We start from the raw sequence: 23,097 nt of genomic DNA, 5'->3' as shown, positions 1-23,097 counted from the left end.
AAATGTAAGAACAATTGGGGAGAAATGCACATGACGTTTAGAGAGAGATCACCTAACATTTTACACTGTTTATTTACATGTCAAATTGACCCCCTCATACTGTAAAATAAAGGCCCGGTTCCCATCTGTCTCCTCAGGTCTGTTCCACAGGGCCATAGCCCAGAGTGGTACTGCCATCTCCAGCTGGTCTGTCAACTACCAGCCCCTCAAGTACACCAAGATCCTGGCCCGGAAGGTGGGCTGCACCTACACGGAGACGGCCGACCTGGTCGACTGCCTGAGGCGCAAGAACTTCCGGGAGCTGGTGGACCAGGACATCCAGCCGGCGCGCTACCACATCGCCTTTGGCCCCGTGGTGGACGGAGACGTGGTGCCTGACGATCCGGAGATCCTCATGCAGCAGGTGAGTATCAAAGGTGGCACTGCACACATGGCCTGTGGTCTTTGTTCGTCTTTGTTTTTTCATTGTAGGAGTAGATTGAGTTGAGCTGTGATGACACACCTGACACAGAGAACATGAAGAACTTAGGTGTGAGCAGTAGGTGTGAGTGTGACCTTTCCACAGACTTGGGAATCTGGCAGTGACATTTACCAGCTGGTGTGAACTCACATCCTAAAACACTGTAGCACATTGCCTCAGTGGCATATTCTAGACTCATGGCTCACAATTTCATACAAAGAATTGTGTAATTGCAAACCCTTTGTCACAGGGTGCATGGCTGGGAAGTGACAGATTTTTTTCCTTCTCAGCTTCATTGGAATACTTTTAAGTGGCCTAAAGAGGTAACCATATAGTATTTCACAAAAACAAAGGAAAAGAAATGATCTAAAATAATAAACTTAATTTTATATCTAGCTAATTTCATTTTCTTTTCTTAGTACCTATATGTTTTCCTCATTTCATATTTCACCTTGTGACCTCCAGGTTTTGACTATAACACAGTGCAGCCACAAGTCATGTCATATTTTACATGCACATTACTTACTTTTTCCTAACTGGAAAAACTTTCACTGTCTCAATATTGCTTTCACTTATCGGTCCGTATGTTTAAAGCTCTCAATTAAAAGGAAGAAGATTAGAAAAACTGAGGTGAAGTAAGTAAAAAAGAAGAAAAAAAGACTACTACTTTTCCAGCTACTTTGTTACAAGGCTACCAGACTCTCCCTATACCTCTATTTGAAATCCCCTCTGTGAAAAATAATTAGAGGTGAGCATCAAAAGGTTTCTGGCTGATTTTGTGGAGGAAAATTAGCCACATCCTAAAAGTATTTAATGTAAATTAGTGGAGAACTCTACAAGATCTTATGATGGAGCAAAACAAATGTATTTGATGATAACATATGGCAGTATTAAAACAGGAAACTACTATCTTGTCCCGGTCTCTTACTGAGCTTGTATTGTAGTCCTACAGCACAAGCTGTACAATAATACAAAGATGTGACACCCTGCAGATTTTCATTTCTTGGTATAAATATCACATACAAAACATGACCGAGGCTGATTTTGACAGATACACAAAACACAATTGTGTTCAGCAGCATTCGTGGCTGTAGTGATTTTAGATGCGTGACATGTACAGAGACTGAAAACCCTGTCTGTCGTTTTTTAATACGGTTTCAGCACTCAACATGTTCTTCCCCTATTGCACCACTAGGGGGAGTTCCTGAACTATGACATCCTTATAGGAGTGAACCAAGGAGAGGGGCTGAAGTTTGTGGACGACAGCGAGGACAACGACGGCATCTCAGCCGCAGCGTTCGACTACACCATCTCCAACTTTGTGGACAACCTCTATGGCTACCCTGAGGGTGAGGACTGCCAACATTATACGTCTTTCAGGCTTTAATGTATTTTCTTGTATGCAATCTACCGCCTCTCAGATGACAGCACATTGCAGTGTCATTGTTTATACTAAGTAGAAGCCCCATTAGATGAAATCTCCCTGGGGCCCACACACACAAACAAAGTTATAAAAGCATTATTACAATATGGTGACTACTACTACTAATATAACAGGTTAAATATGTCCCCTGATACCTGAGCTAGACGGGGCATTACACACTACAGAACAAGAGGTGCTTCATTTGTTGTCACATTATCAAATCTTTTCTACAAAAAATAAATAAATACATCAACAGCAACTACAGCTCCCAGCGGAAATCTTAAAAACATTTCTTGGACAAAGACTGATAAAAAAAGATGTGAAGAAGAAAATGTGAGCCCCGCCGAAGTGTATCAACCACGACAGGCATACTAAAGAGATTGCCTATCGTCAAGATTATCTTTCACCACGGTAGGTCTGTGTCTTGGCCTTTGAGGCGCCGTGGGCACAAATTCTGCCTCTCATCATCCCCCAGGCAGCCAGCTCCCAATCACGTTGCTGCTGCAAACCCCTCACAGCGGGACACAGTCAAAATACAGATACATTTGGATAATGCAGTCACGTCACAGTCTCAAGTGCCTGTCACTCATTCTGTCTTTTGCCCTTTGTTTTCGCTCAGTCTGTCCTTTCAGTTTCTCTCTCAACTATCAGTCTTTCACACATACATACAAACACAGACGCCTATTTCATTTTTTTTCTTCCTATTCCTGTCATTCAGGTTTATTTTAGCAACATGTGCTTTAATCTTCGTCCACTCTTTGTTTCACGTTTCTTGACGACTCTCATCTCTTAAAATGTTCTATCCCTGTCATTACTTTCCTCTTAACTTATCACAATTTTCTCTTTTTTCCCTTTTACCCCTTTTTTTCCTGTCCCCTTCCCCCCCCCACCACCCACGTCTTATCCTCCAGGCAAAGACATCCTGAGGGAGACCATTAAATTCATGTACACAGACTGGGCAGACAGGGACAATGGCGACATGCGGAGGAAGACCCTCTTAGCTCTGTTTACAGACCACCAGTGGGTGGCGCCGGCCGTGGCCACCGCCAAACTCCACGCCGAGTTTCAGTCCCCGGTTTACTTTTACACGTTCTACCACCACTGCCAGACCGAGACGCGGCCGGAATGGGCCGACGCCGCCCACGGAGACGAGATACCGTACGTGTTTGGCGTGCCCATGATCGGCGCGACCGATCTGTTCCCGTGTAACTTCTCAAAGAATGACGTGATGTTGAGTGCCGTGGTCATGACTTACTGGACCAACTTCGCCAAGACTGGGTAAGCCTTGCTGATGATTTTATTTCATATTGATATATTTGAAGTTCTCTTTTTGCTGTGTGGCGTGACTGCAGGATAAACTAGCTAGTGTAGTTCAGAAGTGTGTTTGCTTCCTGTTTAATAAGAGTGGTGTGTCTATGATTAGGGGCCGATCTTACGAACCAGATGTCAGAGTTGTTAAAAGTTTAGTGTCCCGTCTCTCTTTGCTGTAAGTTCATAAGTAAAAAAACTTGGAACACAAGGTTGAATTCAGTGTTTGGATGTTAAAGGTGCCGTAGGTAGGATTGTGAAGATCCAGGACTGAGCCAAAAAATTTGAACAAAGAAAACTTCTCAGTACCTCCCCCCTTTCTGCTAAAGCTCCAAACAGTCTCCTAAGCCCCTCCCCCCACAAGGGAGAATGAATGTGTGTGCATGAGCAGTGATTGACATGCAGTTAGACACCCCCCCCTGGCCCTGATTGGTGCATCTGAACAGGGAGCGGTGGATTTTTGCAAATCGCACTACAGGCTGTAGGTGGAGCCAGATTTTTTTTTTTAATTACTGTACCTGATTCATGTAGTAAACCTTTTATTTATTCAGAGAAGGTTCAGTGAGAGGCAGCCTCTCTTTTGCAGGATTTCCCTGATCACATTCACACAGTTACACATTCATACCTGGAAGCTGCCCAATACAACCACAGTCTGATCTGCTGGCCACTGAGCAGCTCCACTCGAGCGGTTGGGGTTAAGTGCCTTGCTCAAGGGCACCTCAGTGGTGGTAATGAGGGAGGGACAAGCGCTGTTCTTTCCCACCCAGATTTTATCCTGTCGGTCGACCTCCCGGTCACAAGCTCGCGCCTCTAACCTTTAGGCCACCACTGCCCTAATTTCTTTTGGAACATAGTGTCAGTTTCAGCAAAAATGACAGAAAGTTAGTTTTATAAGTCTTACCTACTGCACCTTTAACACAATATAGAAATAAGTGGCAGGAACTCTTTGGGTATCCTTTTAACCACTGGTGCTCATGGAAGGGAGTAAAGTACATGCAGAGGAGGAATAAAAACACCGTATCCAGGCACTCAAAGTTGGTTACAAAATATAAAAGGCCTTTTATGGTGTTTTTATGACTTCTCTAGTAACTCTTTCTCCTCATAATGAATAAATCTTTGAACCGGATTGATTAAAGCCTTAACTGAAATGTCCCCTCTGTCCTCCACCAGGGACCCTAACCTGCCAGTCCCTCAGGACACCAAGTTCATTCACACCAAGCCCAACCGCTTTGAAGAGGTCATCTGGACCAAGTTCAACTCCAAGGACAAGCAGTACCTCCACATTGGCTTGAAGCCTCGCGTTAGAGACAACTACAGGGCCAACAAGGTGGCCTTCTGGCTGGAATTAGTCCCCCACCTCCATAGTCTACACGAGGACCTGTTCCCCACTACTACCCGCTCGCCGCCAGGCCCTGGCCCAGGCACCCACAGACCCTGGCCCAGGACACCGGGCCCCCGCACCACCCGTCACCCTTACCCCACCTTCCCCTCTGATCCGGAGGCTGAGGGTTCGGAGCGTCCTCACCAGGACCTTTTCCCCGGGGACACCCGGGACTACTCCACCGAGCTGAGTGTGACGGTCGCTGTGGGGGCGTCGCTCCTCTTCCTCAACATCCTGGCCTTCGCCGCCCTTTACTACAAGCGCGACAAGCGGCACGAGATGCGCCGCCACCGGCTGTCTCCGCAGCGCGGCGGGCCCGCCAACGACCTGGCCCACAGCCAGGAGGAGGAGATCATGTCCCTGCAGATGAAGCACTCGGAGCACGACGCTCACCACGACATGGAGCCGCTCCGGCCCCACGACATCCTGCGGCCCGCCTGCCCGCCGGACTACACGCTGGCGCTGCGCCGCGCGCCCGACGACGTGCCGCTGATGACGCCCAACACCATCACCATGATCCCCAGTACCATCACCAGCATGCAGCCTCTTCACGCCTTCAACACCTTCCCCTCAACCGGTCACAACAACACGCTGCCCCATCCCCACTCCACCACCAGGGTATAGTACGGAGTGACTGGCCTAGGGAGCAGGAAGAACGGAGGCCTCTGGATGGGGGCCTCTGTTCCGTTCTCTTACTCTCTTGTTTCTCCAAAAAACAACCCCATCTCCTACCTTCATGTGCTGTCAAACTTAGCAGCTCCACCGGTGGCGTGTGGAGAAGAAACTGAACTGCACGGCAGCAGATGATCAGTTTGGGGGGGGGGGGGGATTTAGATCTTTCAAAGATACTGTTTTCAAAGGTCTGCTGTTTCCAGACTCGAGATCCCTGACATTTGTCAAAAGGACGAATGCTTTTCGCCCCCTTGCAGTTTTCCCTTTTTTTTTGTATTTACTTTGGCTTTGTCTTTTTTTTTTTCTCTCCCTGATGTGTTATGTGCAAATACCGTTCTCCTTTCTACGTCTGTGTCTTATTCCTGCTTTGTTTCTCTCATTCGACATGTGATTCTCTCCCTCTCCCTAGCGCTCCTTTGCTCTAAGGACTAACAACTAATGAGCTCTAGGAGGGGGCATAGAATACATACACTAATCATATAGCTATGAAAACATTGATATCTGATACTACTCTACCAGCATTCTTGGTGCCAAGTATGTACTACTGTGTTTGCTTTCTCATCGAGGGAGAAAAAAAACTAAAGAAAATTCTAGAGTATTCCTATTTACTGTCAATTAACAGATGCTGTGTGTTCTCATGACAAAGTGCCAAACTGGCCCTCGATTGTGTTTTTTTTTCCATGTTCTGTTTCTTTTTTTCAAGCATTTGTTTAATAGTTGTTTTTTGTGGAAAGATTTTTTTGCTGAAAATATAGATATAGAGAAATGATATTATACATAGTTATATATATATAAATGTGTACAAAGGAGAAAGTATATAAATGGGTTTTCTCAGTGGGGATCTATGCATGAATTATTTTTTAAAGATGATGACGCGGGGGAAAGGACACTGTATTTGTCAATGCACGTTTCCCAAATCTAATCAAATCATATCGGTCCACTCTGGATATTTTGTTTTATTTCGGAGAACAAGAACGTCACAGAAAATCCTGTAGAAACCCAACCCAAGGGTCATTGCCACACATCTCAGAAGATGTTGAACAACTGTGAACATACTTCATTCTCTTCTACAGAACATGATGTTATTCAGAGGTTTTTCTCCAACTAGGTGATACAGCGAGCCCATCATCCTACAGTAGCTACTTTTTCTTCCCATCTGTATGGAGATGATGCTTTTTTTTAGGGTACGTGAGGTACCACATCTGTTGTTGTAGCTTGCCTGTACAGAATTATTTTTGTATTTCAGTAAGGGTGAGAAACAAAGCAGAGACAGAGAGCCTTTGCTCTTTTATGTACACCTTCCTTGTCCTGTCTGCACCCCTATTTCCAGCACATGCATATTGTGTGTGTGTGTGTGTGTGTGTGTGTGTGTGTGTGTGTGGGGTGGGGGGGCCCTAATTAGACAGCAAAGAGATAGAGAGGCAGACAGGCTGGATCGCTCCCATGGTAAAAAACAAAACAACTTTGACTCCAAAATGAGCTCCCTCCTGCTGCGTACCCAAACCACCACCCATATCAACATCACTTGCTCCCTCCGTCAGTACACTAGCTTTGTATTCCAAACTGATGTCCATATTGCGGCGATCACCCGTGATCAACTCCCCGCTGTGAACCACAGAACTCCAAAACACCTGACTTCACTGTGTCAGCCGCGTCCTACACAATATCTGACCTCAGTTCAGCTCTGCTATTATCCTCACATTCAAAGGGGTTAGTTCAAGAAGCTAGTGACTTTTTTGTGAGCTCGTCAGTTGTAAATGAAACTCTAAGCACACCGAGGGTAAGTGGCAGGCCTCAGCGGCGCAGAGCTGCAAGATTTGAAAAAAAAAAAAAAAAAAAGGGGGGACTCAGATCTCCTAAACAGGGTAAAAAGCAACAGAGTTGACAACTGCTGTTTTCTGATTCTGCTCTTTTCTTTCGGGTGAGAATGTGCAGACCTCCCCCTTCAATTCTCTGCTACGGATCTCAAACATGGATCATGGGTATTATTCTGGTTGATACAGTATGTGAACTGAACCGATGTGTTGTTGTGTGAGCCCACAGGAACACATGGCAGCCTACATCCACTATGGGAGAAGTTAGTCACCGGTGCTGTCTTTGCTTGTGCTTTAGCTTTAGCCTGTTTGTTTGTTTGTTTGTTTGTTTGTTTTCTATTTTATAACTGCCACGGGGTGGCGGGGGATAGGGCTGGAGGGGGACAGGTGTACCTGGCTGCTCCCGTCAGAGATTTTCTAAGCCCCACCTAAAAGGGAAATGTGCACAATGTAAAACACAAAACAACTGACTTGGGGGGGTGCTACAGGTGGATACATGCTGTGGAACAGATGATGGACAGCTAAAGGAAAAGGTGCACGCTATAGAGAAAGACCTTGGGAGGAGATTGGAAAAAGACTCACAGCCTTAAATGTAGGAATCCAAATCAAAAGAGGATGAAGTGATCAATTGCAAAGACGTTCAAAGACATGGCCATCTTTCTACCCACAATGTTTGCCAGGAGGATACCTTGCTAATCTGTCCTACGGAGGCTCCTATATGTCTGATCAGATATATATATATATATATATATATATATATATATATATATATATATATATATATATATATATATATATATATATATATATGAACCATTTTGTACTCACTCCTGTGGATAAGGAGGCGGTGAGGGGCCGTGAGGTAAACCTCACCACAACACAGCTACAATGACACCATCGGAGGTGAAAACCGAAACAAGGTATTTAGTTTGGTCTGCTCTGTTTCCCTGTCTATTTTATAAGCTAACACTGGAGGGCGCCATTGTGACAGATTGACTGCAGTGTGTCCGCTCTGAGGACACTGCTGGATGTGTGAGGAAAAATACCAAACCAGGTGGCAAGGACAGAGACGGACACACGACATCTGGAAGAGGATCAAAACTGTACATTTTTAAGTGTAAGAATCAAACAGACAAAATATTTGTAAATATTAAGTTTCTTGTTTGTTTTTTCTTTTCATTTTTCTTTCCGAGTGAATGAATGAAATGCTTATTTTGTGACAACAAAAGACAACAGGTGCAATTAGCACAAAAAAAGGCCAATAATTTGAGGTTTCAGAAACATTGGTGGGTACAAAGTGCTTGCCACGGATCACTTTTCATGCCATTAGAAAATGACTGTGAATGTTGTCTCATGTTGCCCTCTATAATGTGGGCATCCTGTAGCATCACGATTCCTAACCAGGACACTCACTGTAGCAGAAATTCATCTCCACTACAGCCCCCACACGACAGAGGGCCTGTCGTTAGTGTATGCTAGTTTCCAATGAATATTACATTTTAAGTATAATTTAAGTCTGTAGTTTCATTGCTCATTGTTCTTTATTTTGAAATACATCTTATGATCTAATGGCATTTCTGAAGAATCAGTGCAGCGTGATCCATGTAAGTATTTATGGAAACCTCAGAGCGCTGGTAAAAGCCAGCTTTGGCCAGCTAACTAATGTCATGGTGGTGTAGGGAACTGGCCTGTGACTCATTGTCAGGACTTCTAAACTGAGACACTAAACGCAAGGTGCAGTCAATTCAGCTTCAGCTCACTTCACATGTAGCAGTGTTTACATGTAGCCACTTAATCACACACGTGGGACAGACCTGAGGTCTTTGATACCATAAGATGCCTCGTAGAGTGAGGAGATCACACAGGTGGTCTGCGCTTTTCTTTCCACACGCACCGTGTTGCATAGTGTGTATGGAGGCTGTGTTGACCTGACAGTGATGTGATGTAGCAGAGACGCGTTTCTAAACAGTTTAGAGATGGATGAAATGTTAAGTCAATCTGAAAAGATCCAGTGGACTTTCAGAGTCTGAGCGAGCGTTTGTGTTTAACAGTGGATCAGACTGGAGATACGTGGACACACACTTTGCCTCGTCTGGGTTATAAAGTGACTCGCTGCAGCCCTGTGGTTCACACAGTTGGGGCTAGATTTCGGTTTTATTTTCATTTCAATATGCCCGAAAACTGCGGTCAGCCAAGCAAACCAAAATGACTTGATATTACTGAAGTTATTTGATTCTGTGTCGGGTCTGTGGTGCATGTAAGCACATGGTTAATACCCCAGTCACTCCCATAAATCTCCGGCTTGGTCTCCATTGCGAAGTTGCACCTGTTGTCTTGTTTTAACATTCTTTGTTGAATTCAGAAACCCAAGACTTGATGAAGAAAAATGTTAAATAATGGAGTTTTAAAAAAAGATGATTATTAAAAAAAAAAATTAAAAAAAAAGTATAGTAAAACTATATAAATAAATGAGGTGATGATATTTCTGTTTACTTTAGAAGTTATTATACACTGTATGCTGTGATTCTGATCTGGGAAACATTAAAGACATTCATAGCCAGTCTGACCATTCTGTCTCTTTATTGATTTGGTTAACATCAGTATGTAGACATTCTGACAATACCAGGTTAAAGAATGAATGATATATTTTTAATTTCTAGCGAAGAAGAGGAATTGGATACTTTACAAAAAAAGAAATTGCATACTTAATTTAATAAACCTACTTAATATACATATACATATATATATAAAATACTTAATAAAAGAGAAGAAACTTTCTGTCTTGTATAGATGTTGACTATACCACATACAGGATGAATATTGAATATGTGACATCAAAAACTAAACAAACACACTGGTGTAAATGTTGAAATGAAATAAAGGCATTCCAAATTTTAAATTAAGAAAATGACATGCTCAATTAGATAAGAAAATAAACATGTATAACCTACATGTGACATTTAGACATTGTAAATACAATACAAATGTAAATATTGAGCATCAGATACTTTCCAATAAACAATTGCATATCATACTAACTTAGGGACTTCGTTATTTATTTCAGGGGCCACCGGAGGAGTTTTGGGATCTTTAGTCAAAAAAGACCTGACCCTCCCTTCGCCAGCAATAAATTATGGATGACCCTCCATAATGATTAAGAAAAAAGGGATGAGTCTCCCCAACAATTTATTGAATTCTTCTGTACTGGTTTGCGCTTGGCAAAGACTTAAAGATGCCCATTGTTTTTTTACAGCCATGACATGACAGTTTCTTACTTGATGTTAAATGACTCCTTGATGCTTGCTTCTGCTTGCTTACGTGTGATCATTTTCCACATTGGAGGAATATCAGCAGGCTTTGCGTTATATGCTTCAGCAAACTGCTTGTTGAACTTTGTCAGTACATATTTCCAGTAGTCTGATGCCTGAAGACTTGCATCTGGAGCAATTCTCCAGTCTGGGAAAAAATCTGTGTAACCCTTGTAAGGGTGCCATTCACCATTTGTAGCATTGCAGCGAAAACAGTTGTCACTGATCACCGAGGAAGAGCATACGTCAGTGACAAGTTTTTTTGTCTCATGCCACTTGAATCTACCCAGACCCTCTGGCCGATGTAGTGAAGTCCAGTGCTCAGTGTGGGCTTTTCCTCCTGCCTCACAAGGCGCTTTGCAGAATGGACACTGTTTACCACATCCGATCAGTTTGGTGAAAAGCTCGTTCTGAGGATTCACATGAAGTTTCTTGAGTTTCATTTGGATGTTAGTGTCTTTAAACTTTTTTCCAAGAGCGGTCGCCATGTCCTTCAGACACTGAGTAAGCCAGTGAGCAAACTGTTTCTGGTCTGCATTGTTCAGGATCATGAAAGCACCAAGAGCATCCTGGGAAATGACCAATTTTTCCCCAAGTTCCTGACAGACATCATCAACAAATGTCTTCAAGTTGCCGCTCTTTTCTGTTTTAGCTTTGTTGATGGCATTATTTATGCTTCTGACACTTGACTGGAGATGTTGAGCCTCAAACTTAAAGTTTGTAGACTGATTTGAGAAGCGTTCCACTATTTGATCGAGTGTCCATTTCTTCACATACTCCTCATATGAGCAAATATAGCTCTGATAGTTTTCAAAGTCATCCTTTGAGAGCAAATCCAGTAAAACTGAATACTGGAAGAACATGCGTGTGCTGAACTGCTGGCTAGTCAACATTTCACCAATGATATCAGGACCCAGGGAACGGTTGACAAAGTCTTCGACTGCAGGCTTCAAGCAGCGGTTCGTGAATTCTTCTGCCTTCTTCTGGCACTGGTCTCGTTCATGGAACACATCTTTAAAATCAACTCGAAACTTGTCTTTGTTTTTATTCAGACATCTGTAGGGATCATTCCGTTGTATGAAATCTTCATGCATTTTCTGAAACTCTCTTGCTGCAAATCCACAGATGTGCTGTTTCAGGGAAACTTCAAACTCGATCTCTATCTTAACATCCTGATTGTTTTGCAGCCTCTCATCAATCACGTGTAGGATCTCCTGGATGTAAGTCTCATGGTAATTGTTCTTTTTTTCCAATTTTTCAGTCACAAACTGTGTGCAGTCCATTGAGATATGATCAGCTATGTTTTGCAAAGCCATTACATGATCTTCAATGTTGAAAATCTTGCTGAGTGTGTGTTTAAACTTCTTGTAAAATCCTTCCGCTGTGCATGTAAAAGGCTCCAGTCCACACTCTTTCAGGCTTTTTTGACTTAATAATTGACATACATGACTCCCCTTACGTGATAGATTTTCTCTCAGGTGGTGGGATACACTTGTGATGACATCTGTGGCCTTTTGTTCAGGAAAAAGAGAGTTCATTTACCATTTGATTCCACATCTTATCAAATTCGTTGTTGAGCTCTTTGTCTGTCATCTGGACTTTTTTCTTCCGACATTGTTCAATCAGTCCACTTACTCTCCCCTCTAATTCTTTTGTGTGGTTCTCCTTGATTCTATCAAGTTCTGTCATTCCCTGTCTGATGTCAGCTGCTGCTGTGAGCTGATTATATACAGAGCGCTCCATTTCTTGTCGAAGGCTCTTTGCACCGTTAGCAAAGTCCTCTCGGTATTGTTCAACTAGATAGACATGGCCCTCTGTTTGCTTGAAATACTGTGTCAAATTTCCAAGGAGTTTTGTCTCCCATTTAGACAGCACTGTGCAAGCTTCACTTTTCAAACGTATGAGAAGTTCTCTCATGTCAGATACCTCAGATTTCACAGCAACTGTACCGTAGTTGGAAATTCTTGTTTCAGATTTTGTCACCCATGTGTACATTTCTTTTCTGAATTCCCATTCCCATTTGTTGAATTCTGTGCACAGCCTCATGTATGCATCAGCCACCAGGCTGTTTCTGAAGCTGAAGATGAAGTTTTCATGCTTTACTGCATTCCACAGGCTTTTCATCCACTCTGTAAACTCCAAGATATTATTAGCAGATGACTCACAACTTCCCAAAATTTGGATTATGTTCTTTTTGAGCTCATATACAGCCTCACTGTACCCTGCATTGACTGGTGCCATTGGTGGGTTTCCATTCCAGAGTCCAGGAATGTACCAGTTCCCAGTGTCTGGACTGTACTCCATCACATCAGTGAAGCTCTTGTTCTCCTCTTTCTTTTCCATTTTGGCTGCTGCCTGGGTCATCTCATTTAACTGTTGCAAGAGCAGTTTCCTGTCTCGTAAGTTCTTCTCATGGGCTGAAACATCTGACACATTCTGGTGAACAAACTGACATTTGGGCCTTTTGCCAACCTCTTTCATCCTGAGGAAAGCATGGACAACTATTTGTAAGATGTCCTTCATTTCTGTTGAATTCTCCATTGCAACATTGATGATGGTGATATCACTCAGCCCCACAACAAGTGTTGCAAGCTCATTGTCGTGCTCATGGCTATTGTCCAGTTGTGCAAGCTCTGGTGACTTCAAGCCTTCAGTGTCAATGATCACCATGAAGTCACAGTTAAGCACTTTTTTAACATCGTCATTGATTCTGATGAGCAACATAAAGGCACCACGAGTGCATCGTCCACTGCTGACTGCAAACTGCACTCCAAACATGGTGTTGAGGAGAGTGGACTTTCCTGTGCTCTGAACTCCAAGGACTGTGACTATCAGTATCTTGTTCTTAGGAGACACCAAGTCATTGAGCTGAGAGAGAACGTCACTCACCCATCGGAGAGGTATGTTGGATGCATCTCCATCTACAAGCTCAAGAGGGAATCCATCAAGTAACAATTCTGCACAAAGGTTGGGCAGATGCTGTAATTGTTGACGTGATTGGTCTGTTTCTGGAAGGGAAACTGAAGCTTCGTAGATCTGACCCATTTCACGGAAGAAGTGTTCAGTGCCCAGTGAGCTGTTGGAAAGTTGTTTGTCAATGTCTTTAATCGCCTCTTTGTTCTCAGAATTTTTGCATTTTTCTTTGTACTGCTCCCTGAGGCCCGACAGTTTTTCTCGAGACACGTTATCGAGGTTCATTCGCATCCATTTCAGGAAATAGCACCTTTCTATTCCTGGGCTTGATATTGCGCTAGTGAAACATGTCATTGCATTTGACATGTCATAAGAGTTCTGTTTTTCACGAAGTTCTGTTTTCTGTACCTGAAGATCACTTTTGTATTTTTCTATGTCCTCAGATCCAACTTTTCGAAGCCGAAATTCTTCCTTCTCTAAGCAAGTCAGTTCCTTCCATATTTGGCCTTGTAAGGGTAGCTGAGCTTCTTTGTATTTAAGGATGTCTTGAATTTCTGCAGTGATGGCATCTGCATTTTTCTTGGCAGCCTGGCACTCTGAAGAGTCTTCATCAACCCAGATTCCCAGTTCATGGGCGATGTCAGCCATCTGCTCAATTCCCATTTTTATCTTTGTGTTCTCAACTACATTGCTAACTGTTTTCCTCAAATTTTTGACAAAGTCTGCATCATTCATGTTCTTAGCCTTCAGAATGATGTTGTTGTTAGTCAAGTGCAACATGGTTGCTACCTTCTTTTAGAGCATCTAATCTGAAGACCTTGCTTTGATGGTTACCCACCAAGAAGATCTGTGCCTTGTGGTGTTGGTTGGTAAGTAGCTTACATTCAGAGTCCCAGATGTCAGAGAACACAAAAACTGCTGCAGATGTCTGACACAAAAAAGAAAATTGTGTTTCAAACAAAGTAATGTCCCCACGAAGGTTAGCGACAGCTACAGGCTCACTGAAAACATCCATATTTTTGTTCCCACATGGAAGGTACCAAGTCATTTCAGCCAGTCCATTGGATATTTTCCTTGGACTGTCACCACACTCCATATCATGATGAACAAAGGTATCATGGTACTGCTGGGAATTGCTCAGAAGCTTATTGAGGATCTCTGACTTGGACATTGAGCTTTCACCCAGTCTCACAAAAGATATCATCGGAAGTTCAGAGAGAACAATTCTTTGTTCAATGAAACCCTTGGATTGTAAAAGAGACTGAGGTCTGTACTTTTTAACAATGTCTCTCATGGCCCAAAGCATGAGTGTGCACTGCTTTGTGTCACAATTAGGAAGCAACAGAGGCACAGAAAACTGACACATGGACATTTTGAGGGCCATTTCCTGATGTACAAAACCATCAGAACACAGAAAGAGAGCAGTGATCATGTCAAGGGGGTTTAGCATGTCACCTGAATATAGACTGTTGACCAGAGTATCAAGATCTAACTCTGTTTTCCCTGACGGATCATCATAGTTGGACTCACATACTGGTGTACATTTCACATTCCTGGCTGTCACATTAACCATCATCAGTTTCTTCAGAAAATACCATGGAAGATCTGAATTACACTTAGCAGGTTCATCAGTAATGGTCTTCTCATCAATCTGAAGTATTTTGCTCAGGGATAACTTCTCTGTGTAGTGCCGTGCCAACCCCAGATCCTCCAATAGGCCTTCTAGGTGTGTCACTGTAGACATGAAGACAGTGAAAAATAAACCCATCATTGGTTATTTTAATGTTCTAAAAGCATTTAAACTTAATTTAAACATATACTCAGTTGACGGTTCATTAGGTACACCCAGCAAATGCCCCGCAAATCCATTTTTTTATTTTTTATAAAGCAATTTGCTGGGAGACATACAGTAAAGCAAATCACTGGCTCTGCCCCAGTATGTGCGGGCCCCTTCTTAATGTAATGATCATGTCAAGCCAATTAACAACTCTCTGACTCAGGGGGGCCCCATGTCAACCATGTCAGTGAATGGATTTGATTCATTAAAGTGCCTGCTCTTTTCCAAACAGTTTCTGATGACGGCTTTTCAGATGGTTCTGTGTTAACAAACCATCTGGCGCATGTCAGGTCATTGTGAAGTAGCAACATGTTACAATGAGGGTGCCACCCAAACCAAATCCTTGTTAGGGCCCCTAACAACCTAGAGCCGGCCCTGTAGACTCCATTAGTCTTACCAACTTTCACAAAGGTATTATCATGTTGCTTTGACTACTGTTGATTGAACTTTATGGTCCTTTTGGGGGCTTTATTTTGTCAAATTGTAAAGTGGCATACTGACAGGGGTCGCTAATATTTTGTCCACCCAATTTATATCAATCTTATCAAATTCGTTGTCAAGCTCTTTGTCTGTCATCTGGACTTTTTTCTTCCGACATTGTTCAATCAGTCCACTTACTCTCCCCTCTAATTCTTTTGTGTGGTTCTCCTTGATTCTATCAAGTTCTGTCATTCCCTGTCTGATGTCAGCTGCTGCTGTGAGCTGATTATATACAGAGCGCTCCATTTCTTGTCGAAGGCTCTTTGCACCGTTAGCAAAGTCCTCTCGGTATTGTTCAACTAGATAGACATGGCCCTCTGTTTGCTTGAAATACTGTGTCAAATTTCCAAGGAGTTTTGTCTCCCATTTAGACAGCACTGTGCAAGCTTCACTTTTCAAACGTATGAGAAGTTCTCTCATGTCAGATACCTCAGATTTCACAGCAACTGTACCGTAGTTGGAAATTCTTGTTTCAGATTTTGTCACCCATGTGTACATTTCTTTTCTGAATTCCCATTCCCATTTGTTGAATTCTGTGCACAGCCTCATGTATGCATCATTTATTTTGTCAAATTGTAAAGTGGCATACTGACAGGGGTCGCTAATATTTTGTCCACCCAATTTATATCAATATGGGTTATCTAAAAATTAGAAAAGAAAAACTCTAAAAAGTATAATGCAATACAGTTAAACTGCACCACCAACACCAGCCTCCAAATTTCCTTAAAGTTGAATCGACATCTCTTAAAAACACTTTTAATAAATGCTAAACATTTGAATCTACGTATGTATTAGACTGCATTAGATTTAGCTAGTTGCATCTAATACACTGGTTGTACCACTAGTGGCAAAGGCTGTTGATGTTGGTCAATTAGTCAGTAATTTCTCTGTCTGGCAACCCTCTGACCTATTATTTAGTGTTGCTATCAGCCTAAAATTTGGATTTTTGAGCCGTAACAAGTATTATATTTGCTTTCATCTCATTTATTCCTTTATTTGTAAAAATGTGTATATCGCTCTCAAGTTTGTAACCTTACTTCTTTTTTTTGCAAAATAATTAGATTTTACTTACTTGTGCGGACAGATGTTACAGTTGACTTGCTTATTCTTCCATTCCTAAGTTGTGCAGAAACCTGGAGAGAGTAACACACTCCTGGATTCAGGTTGCTGAGGGTCAGGTTGTTTGTGTCCGTTGTCAGCTCTTGCACAGTGTCTCCCTCACTCCAACAAGTCACGATGTAACGCTCCACTTCACCAGCAGGGTTGTCCCAATGCAGAGACAGAGACTCACTGCTGACCTGGTAGACTGTAAGCTGCAGAGGAGGACTGGGCTCTGTGGGAATTATATAATGGTATCACTTATAACGTAAAAATAATGTTCCGTCATGTTTATATTTAAAACTGCTGTTTGACTGCCAAGTTAAAGAGGTGTGGTAAAAGACAATGCCACGTAATTGTCATGCACTTAATTAGTACAGTAGGAATACAATTTAACACCTCTTTAGTCTGAAATTAACCTTTATAACATACATTGAATGAATTAATGAATGAAGAAATTTATTTCAGACATATCAAAAATAAACCAAACAAAAAATGTACTAATAAGTTAAATAAGCAAAACATTAAATAAACTATCAAAACATTAAATAAACAATAAGTAACATTAGCCAACATAGACATGTCTGAAAAGGAGTAGGAAGAAGTATACACTTATTTAATCCTACCCTCTTTTCCATAACTCAGTAAATTATTATTTCATTTACCACATATTTATCTTATTTATATTTATCACATTGATCTTATATATATATATATATATATACATACATACACACACACACATAATCATACACATACGTCAATGAACACATATTGCAACTCTTAAAGCCCTCCTCCTTTCATATATTTTTTTGAAAATCATTGCTTTGTACCTTTTTTTGAACTGGATTATGTTTGGACATTGCTTTAGTTCTGTGCACAGACCATTCCACAGTTTTCACACCACTGATTGTTTGACATTTTATAGTCATGTGAGCAGCTAAAACCTTGAATTTAAACTTATCACTAACATTATAACTAGAGATGGTCCGATACCATTTTTTGCTTCCCGATACCGATTCCGATACCTGAACTTGCGTATTGGCCGATACAGAGTACCGATCCGATACCAGTGTGTCATATATTTTATCATGTTTTAAGAACTGTGTACTACTATCCCTGTATGGATGTGATATGATTTCTATCTTTGTTGTCAGTCTGGCTCAGGTTAAACTCTTTGTGAAAGATGAACGCCACAGAACTTTCTTTTATTCTGCAGTTTGACAGTCAGTTATAACGGAAAAAGAACATAAATAAACTACTTTAATGTATTTTTTCTTTAGGGCTTTATTACGTGGTATCGGATTGGTGCATAAACTCCAGTACTTCCCAATACTGATACCAGCGTTTTAGGCAGTATCGGAGCCGATACTGGTATCGGTATCGGAACATCTCTAATTATAACCCCCCTCTCTATCAAAAAAGACCGTCTGAATATTACCTGTTAGTAGTCTGTTTTTTGATTTATACATAATTTGTGCAACTTGAAATTCAACTAGATCAATGAACTTTAAACATACATTGACAGCATACCTCAGTGTAGGAAGTACATTTGTATTGCTACATGTTTTTCAGATTTACCTGTGAAGACAGATAGGGAGGTTGCTTTGCTTTGATTTCCATTGTCTGCAATCCTTATGATGCTGAAAGTATACTCAGTCCCAGGAGTCAGCCCCTCAACCTTCACAGTGCTGGAGTCCTCTGTGATCAAACGGTCTCTCTGTGTGTTGCAGGAGTAATCTAATTGCAGTGTATACCTTACAGAGTTATCAGGGAGGGAAAAGCCAAGAGAAACAGTCTCCTGGCCAGCATTGAGAACTGTTACTTTTCCTGGTGGAGGAACATCTGTCATAACATAAGAAAAGTAGATCTCAGTATCTCCACAGTACAGCATGTATTTAGTCATTAAATTGGATCAGTTATTGACAGTCACACTTACAGCCAGACTGTGGTGTTGGTGGAGTGTTCTCTTCCTCACAGTATAGGTCAAGAAAGGAATCACTTGCATCATGGAACTCCTTGGTTATTGAGAAGAATATATTTAAATTTAAAGTGTAATGAATCCATTCATAATCCCATTCAGTAGCTGAAAGGACAACATATATAATGCATTGGTATTGCTATTTAAGTTTTAGAGTTGTAAAAAGTAGCTGTTTACCTCCTCATCAGAGTTATCCATTGTGGGTACACTCTCAGCCATCCCACACGTGGTCCAGATTATTCAAACTGCTTCTTACTGTAAATCATAAAAAAGAACCCTGTAATGCCTTCTTCCCAACTATCCATATGACAAATAAATCACACAGCTAAGTGTACTCTGCAGCCTGCTAGACTACAATATAGACCAAAACAAATGAAACAATAGTGTAATCAGCCCCCTTTAGGGAGCCTTAAAAGGACAGATGGAACATGCAGAGTCATGCCTCTGTTTTAGGCTATTGAAAGCAATCACTACTTCAGGTCTAACGAAAAGAGAAATAACAGTCACTGACAGATTCATTGTTGCTTACCTTTGTAGATTATTCATGTTACACATTATATTCCATCTTTTATCTGGGAATTTTTGTCTACTGTGTAATATTGCAATATTCTGTTATAGTTTAAGTACTAGTCCTGAAGATGAAGCTCGGCACTTCCGTGGCATTGCAAAAGCCTGTTGCAAGCGTCTCCTTTTATTCTGCCAAGTGAAGTCACTTTCTGTTTCATTTCTCAGAAATAGATCAGCAGGTTTTCAGGAAAGTGAGCCTATTTGTCTGGTATACGCCCTCTGCTGGAGGGAGAGCAGGAGAGTCTTTTGACTTTTTCTAATCATGTCCATGTGAGACATATGATACAAAACTATATATATATATATATATATAAAATAGTTAAATCAAAGATATGCTTTTCCTTAGAATAGACATGGATCTGCATAATATTAGTGATTGAATATTATCCCTTCAGCAAGCAAGTCATTTTTCAGTTACTAACAGCATTTCCCACCTTGACTATATTCAACATTACAGAAAGCTTAACTACAGTAAAGAGAAAAAAAAATCATATAAACTATCCTATAATATAAGTTGTTGTTTGGTCATGGGCCATTATCTTGTGCCGAAACAATGCCAAATAACCTGTTCACAAAACCAGAGCTTGAGAGCGCAGTTAACAGTGACTAAATTGTGCTGATGTGCTGTTATACACAGTATATCCCCACTTGGGTCCAGACTAAAATATCATGACAATGGGATAGATTGCAAAAAACATTTGTAGAGACATTCAAGGTCCACGGAGGAGGGATTCTAATGACTTTTGTTACCCCCTGACATCTCTCTAAATGGGGATGCACTTAACTTACAACAAATGAAGCTGTCTGCTCTGCTCAGCTGACAAAAGAGCAGGTATAGGAGGGGCAAGACTTTCTGTCCCCCACTTTCAAGTGTTAATGGTAACTGAGTAGTACATCTATAGTAAGCCAAGTGTTTGCCCTTGGCACACCTGTGGCACACTTGGACACAGGTTGGGATCTGAAAGAATGCATAATAGGTGGATGCATTAAAGGCTGTGACGATCATGTGTCCTGGTTGTTTGTGGTGTATTTGTATCTGTTTTCTTTTTTTAAATATGTGCAGCTAATCCCTGTTTAATGGACATGCTTGTATCAGTAACGTGCAAAAAAACATGAGAGGTGATGTTCCATATCCCTAAAACCAGTTCACTGTGCCAGGAGTCCCGCCTTTGCCTGCTGTCCAGCTGCCAATTCCCCCCACTCCATTGTCAGTCTTTTTGGGAACAGGGTTTATACATATTTTTATGAGCATTGTTGGAGCATGGGATCTAAGAATGTTGTTGCCAACGACTACTGTTGGTAAAATATTGTCCATTAAACAATAAAGTACTTGAACTTTACCACCACTCCTTATATCATGATAGGTGAAGTAACTTTCTGTTTTGATTCCCAGAAACAATCATCTGATTTCCAGGAAATCAAAAGTTATTTATCTGGTCGGTGTGGCAGTGGGAAAGTGGATCAAAAGTTTAGATTTGTTAAGCTGACACAGACAGATAACAAAGCTGAATTTCCAAATCAATGAATTTGGCTGATGTGATAAGCTAACTTATCATAATGCTATGTTTGTTAAGATGGGGTTTTCGCAGTTTTTCCCAAATTTTTTTTAAGATAACTTTTTGGGGCTTTTCCGCCTTTAATTTGACAGGACAGCTAGGTGAGAAAGGGGAGGGAGAGAGGGAGGGGGAAGACATGCAGGAGATTGTCATAGGTCGGATTTGAACCCTGGACCTCTGCGTCGAGGCATAAACCTCTCAGTACATGTGCGCCTGCTCTACCCACTGAGCCAACCCGGCCACCACTCATCTGTATTTAATCATCTTCATTTTGATGTCCTTGGCCTCACAGATTTTGCTATGAGTGCATTAAGTTAGTTGCATGGATTGTTGATACATTAGACGTTAGATTGTAACGTGCCAGTTAACACGTTTCTTTTGCTAACACAATTTCTGGTTTTGAAAACTGCATTTGTGGTCGAAAACCACTTTAGTGATCCTGTTACTGCTGTATAACAACTTCATAGTCTTGGATGCAGTGTTGACTCTAATAATCATATGTACTGTAGCTTGACATTTCTCTGCTGATGCAAGTCTTCTCTTGCCGCTAATCTATTCCCCTTCCATCTTGCTGTGGGTCAGTACCTTGATCGCTCAGTTTTTACTGATTGTGATAATATAAGAAGTACACGTATGACACAAAATGACATCATGCAATATCAACATTAATGTTAACAAAATATGAATTAATATGGTAAATAAACCAATTAACAGACTTTATTGTTCTTATTGCCAATAGCTACAAAGTAGAGTATTCTTGACTGTAGAAGGGTCTGTTGGATGCACATCCAGCATATCTCTTTATGCAGCCTTTACCTACAATTTAACTGCTTACTGTTGAAATAGGGGATTACAATACTGGTCTCAATAGTGACATTTAACTAAACAAGTACATTGTACTTTACTTACCTTTTTATGCAACTTTATACTTCTACTCTACTACATCGCACAGGCAAATATTGTACTTTTTCCTATCAGATTATAGTTTTTCATACATTTCCTGTCCAGTGAACACAAAAAAATATTATTTTTTTGATAAAATGAACGTTTGTGTGTGAAGAAAATTAACACACAAACGAAATAAACCATTCACAAAACCTCTTCTTCAGCTGGAAAATGCTTCTTCACAAAGCTGAAAACAGAACTGTTTTCTAAGCTCCTGAAAAGTTGACTTTTTAAAGACGTGGTTATAACAAGCAACGCCACAACATATATTTTAGAATATGATGCATTGCTGAAGATTAAACTACCCAACCGTATAGAAAGGAGTTAAAATTGGCAAACTATAAAATGTATTAAGTTGTCCGTAACTATAGGTTAGTTCAAAAGTTATTGGTTTAATTTAACACAATTATGTTATCAGGCTGGCATATTCAGTCCCATAGACTAAAAATAGTGGACTTGGAAATCTGTGATGTCCCCCATTGGTTTGTGAACTGCCGTTTTGAAGCCTCGAGTTTGGCAATACAGATGTCGCCATCTTAGTTTTTTGCAACTGGATGTGACGATTTTTGAAAGAAGTGGAGCTGGGGAGGATAACGCAGCCAAGCCAGTGTTAATATAATTGCAATATCAATGGCTAAGCTAAAAGCTAAGAAAGGAAAGTTGCTGATTTCCAACCCTTGTTAGCCTCTTTCTTGATTGACAGGTCTGTGTGTAGCCGCCCCTAAAGCATATTTGGCATTGGCATCACTTCTCAGGGCCGGAATCCTCGTCCGTTATTTTCAGTCTATGTTCAGTACACACTCTAAGCTATGTTGATTAATAAAAATCAGATAACAATTTCATCTAAAGCATGCTTTCACCTCCTATGATGCCAAACTACTGTTGTTTTATCACAGTATTATTCACAGTGTGTTACAGCCAAGAATGGTAAAGGGTTTCAAATACAAGACACCAAAAAAAGAAACATGTACTAAACTCATTTTAATATAAATGGTCAAAATTAAAGAATTCTAAAATAAGAGCCATTTACGGCTTTTATTACATGAGTAACTTTACATAACCTACTTCAGTGGATTTATTCCCCCCAGATCTGACCCAGGACACTAAGATGAGTGAGCTGAAAGTAACACACTTTTTATGACATATTTAAAAAACGGATAAGTGGTTTTAATGTATGTACTTACCAATGTATGTAATTACCAATGATTAGCATTTGTTTTAAGTCTAGGAATAAAACGGATAAAATATTTAATACAATATCAAGTTTGCTTGTTTCCTGTGAATACAAACCTGCAATGCAGAGTTATTTGGTTTAAATGTAATGTTACATTGCACTGTTCTTGGTTGTTGTGAA

The 23,097-nt window shown here is 41.0% G+C and overlaps 2 protein-coding genes across 2 annotated transcripts in view; one reads left to right on the top strand and one right to left on the bottom strand.

Moving 5' to 3' along the window:
• nlgn2a (neuroligin 2a) overlaps window positions 1-6,761 on the top strand; it is a 94,468-nt gene extending 87,707 nt beyond the window's left edge. Inside the window, exons 4-7 of the mRNA XM_078275595.1 lie at window positions 138-403; window positions 1,656-1,809; window positions 2,795-3,161; window positions 4,362-6,761. Coding sequence (XP_078131721.1) covers window positions 138-403; window positions 1,656-1,809; window positions 2,795-3,161; window positions 4,362-5,196 — 1,622 coding nt within the window. The 3' untranslated portion in view covers window positions 5,197-6,761. The remainder of the gene's footprint in view (window positions 1-137; window positions 404-1,655; window positions 1,810-2,794; window positions 3,162-4,361) is intronic.
• Window positions 6,762-9,621: 2,860 nt separating this feature from the next.
• The window catches only part of LOC144533998 (interferon-induced very large GTPase 1), a 31,689-nt gene continuing 18,213 nt past the window's right edge, over window positions 9,622-23,097 (bottom strand). The window contains 3 exon segments of the mRNA XM_078275590.1: window positions 9,622-11,892; window positions 11,894-14,074; window positions 14,076-15,013. Of these exon segments, the coding sequence (XP_078131716.1) occupies window positions 10,330-11,892; window positions 11,894-14,074; window positions 14,076-15,013 (4,682 nt within the window). The 3' untranslated portion in view covers window positions 9,622-10,329.

This window comes from Sander vitreus, chromosome 19, assembly GCF_031162955.1.
Source record: "Sander vitreus isolate 19-12246 chromosome 19, sanVit1, whole genome shotgun sequence".
NCBI classification, from domain to species: domain Eukaryota; kingdom Metazoa; phylum Chordata; class Actinopteri; order Perciformes; family Percidae; genus Sander; species Sander vitreus.
The sequence above is the reverse complement of the archived record's forward strand: the minus strand, read 5'-3'. Positions and strand labels throughout refer to the sequence as shown.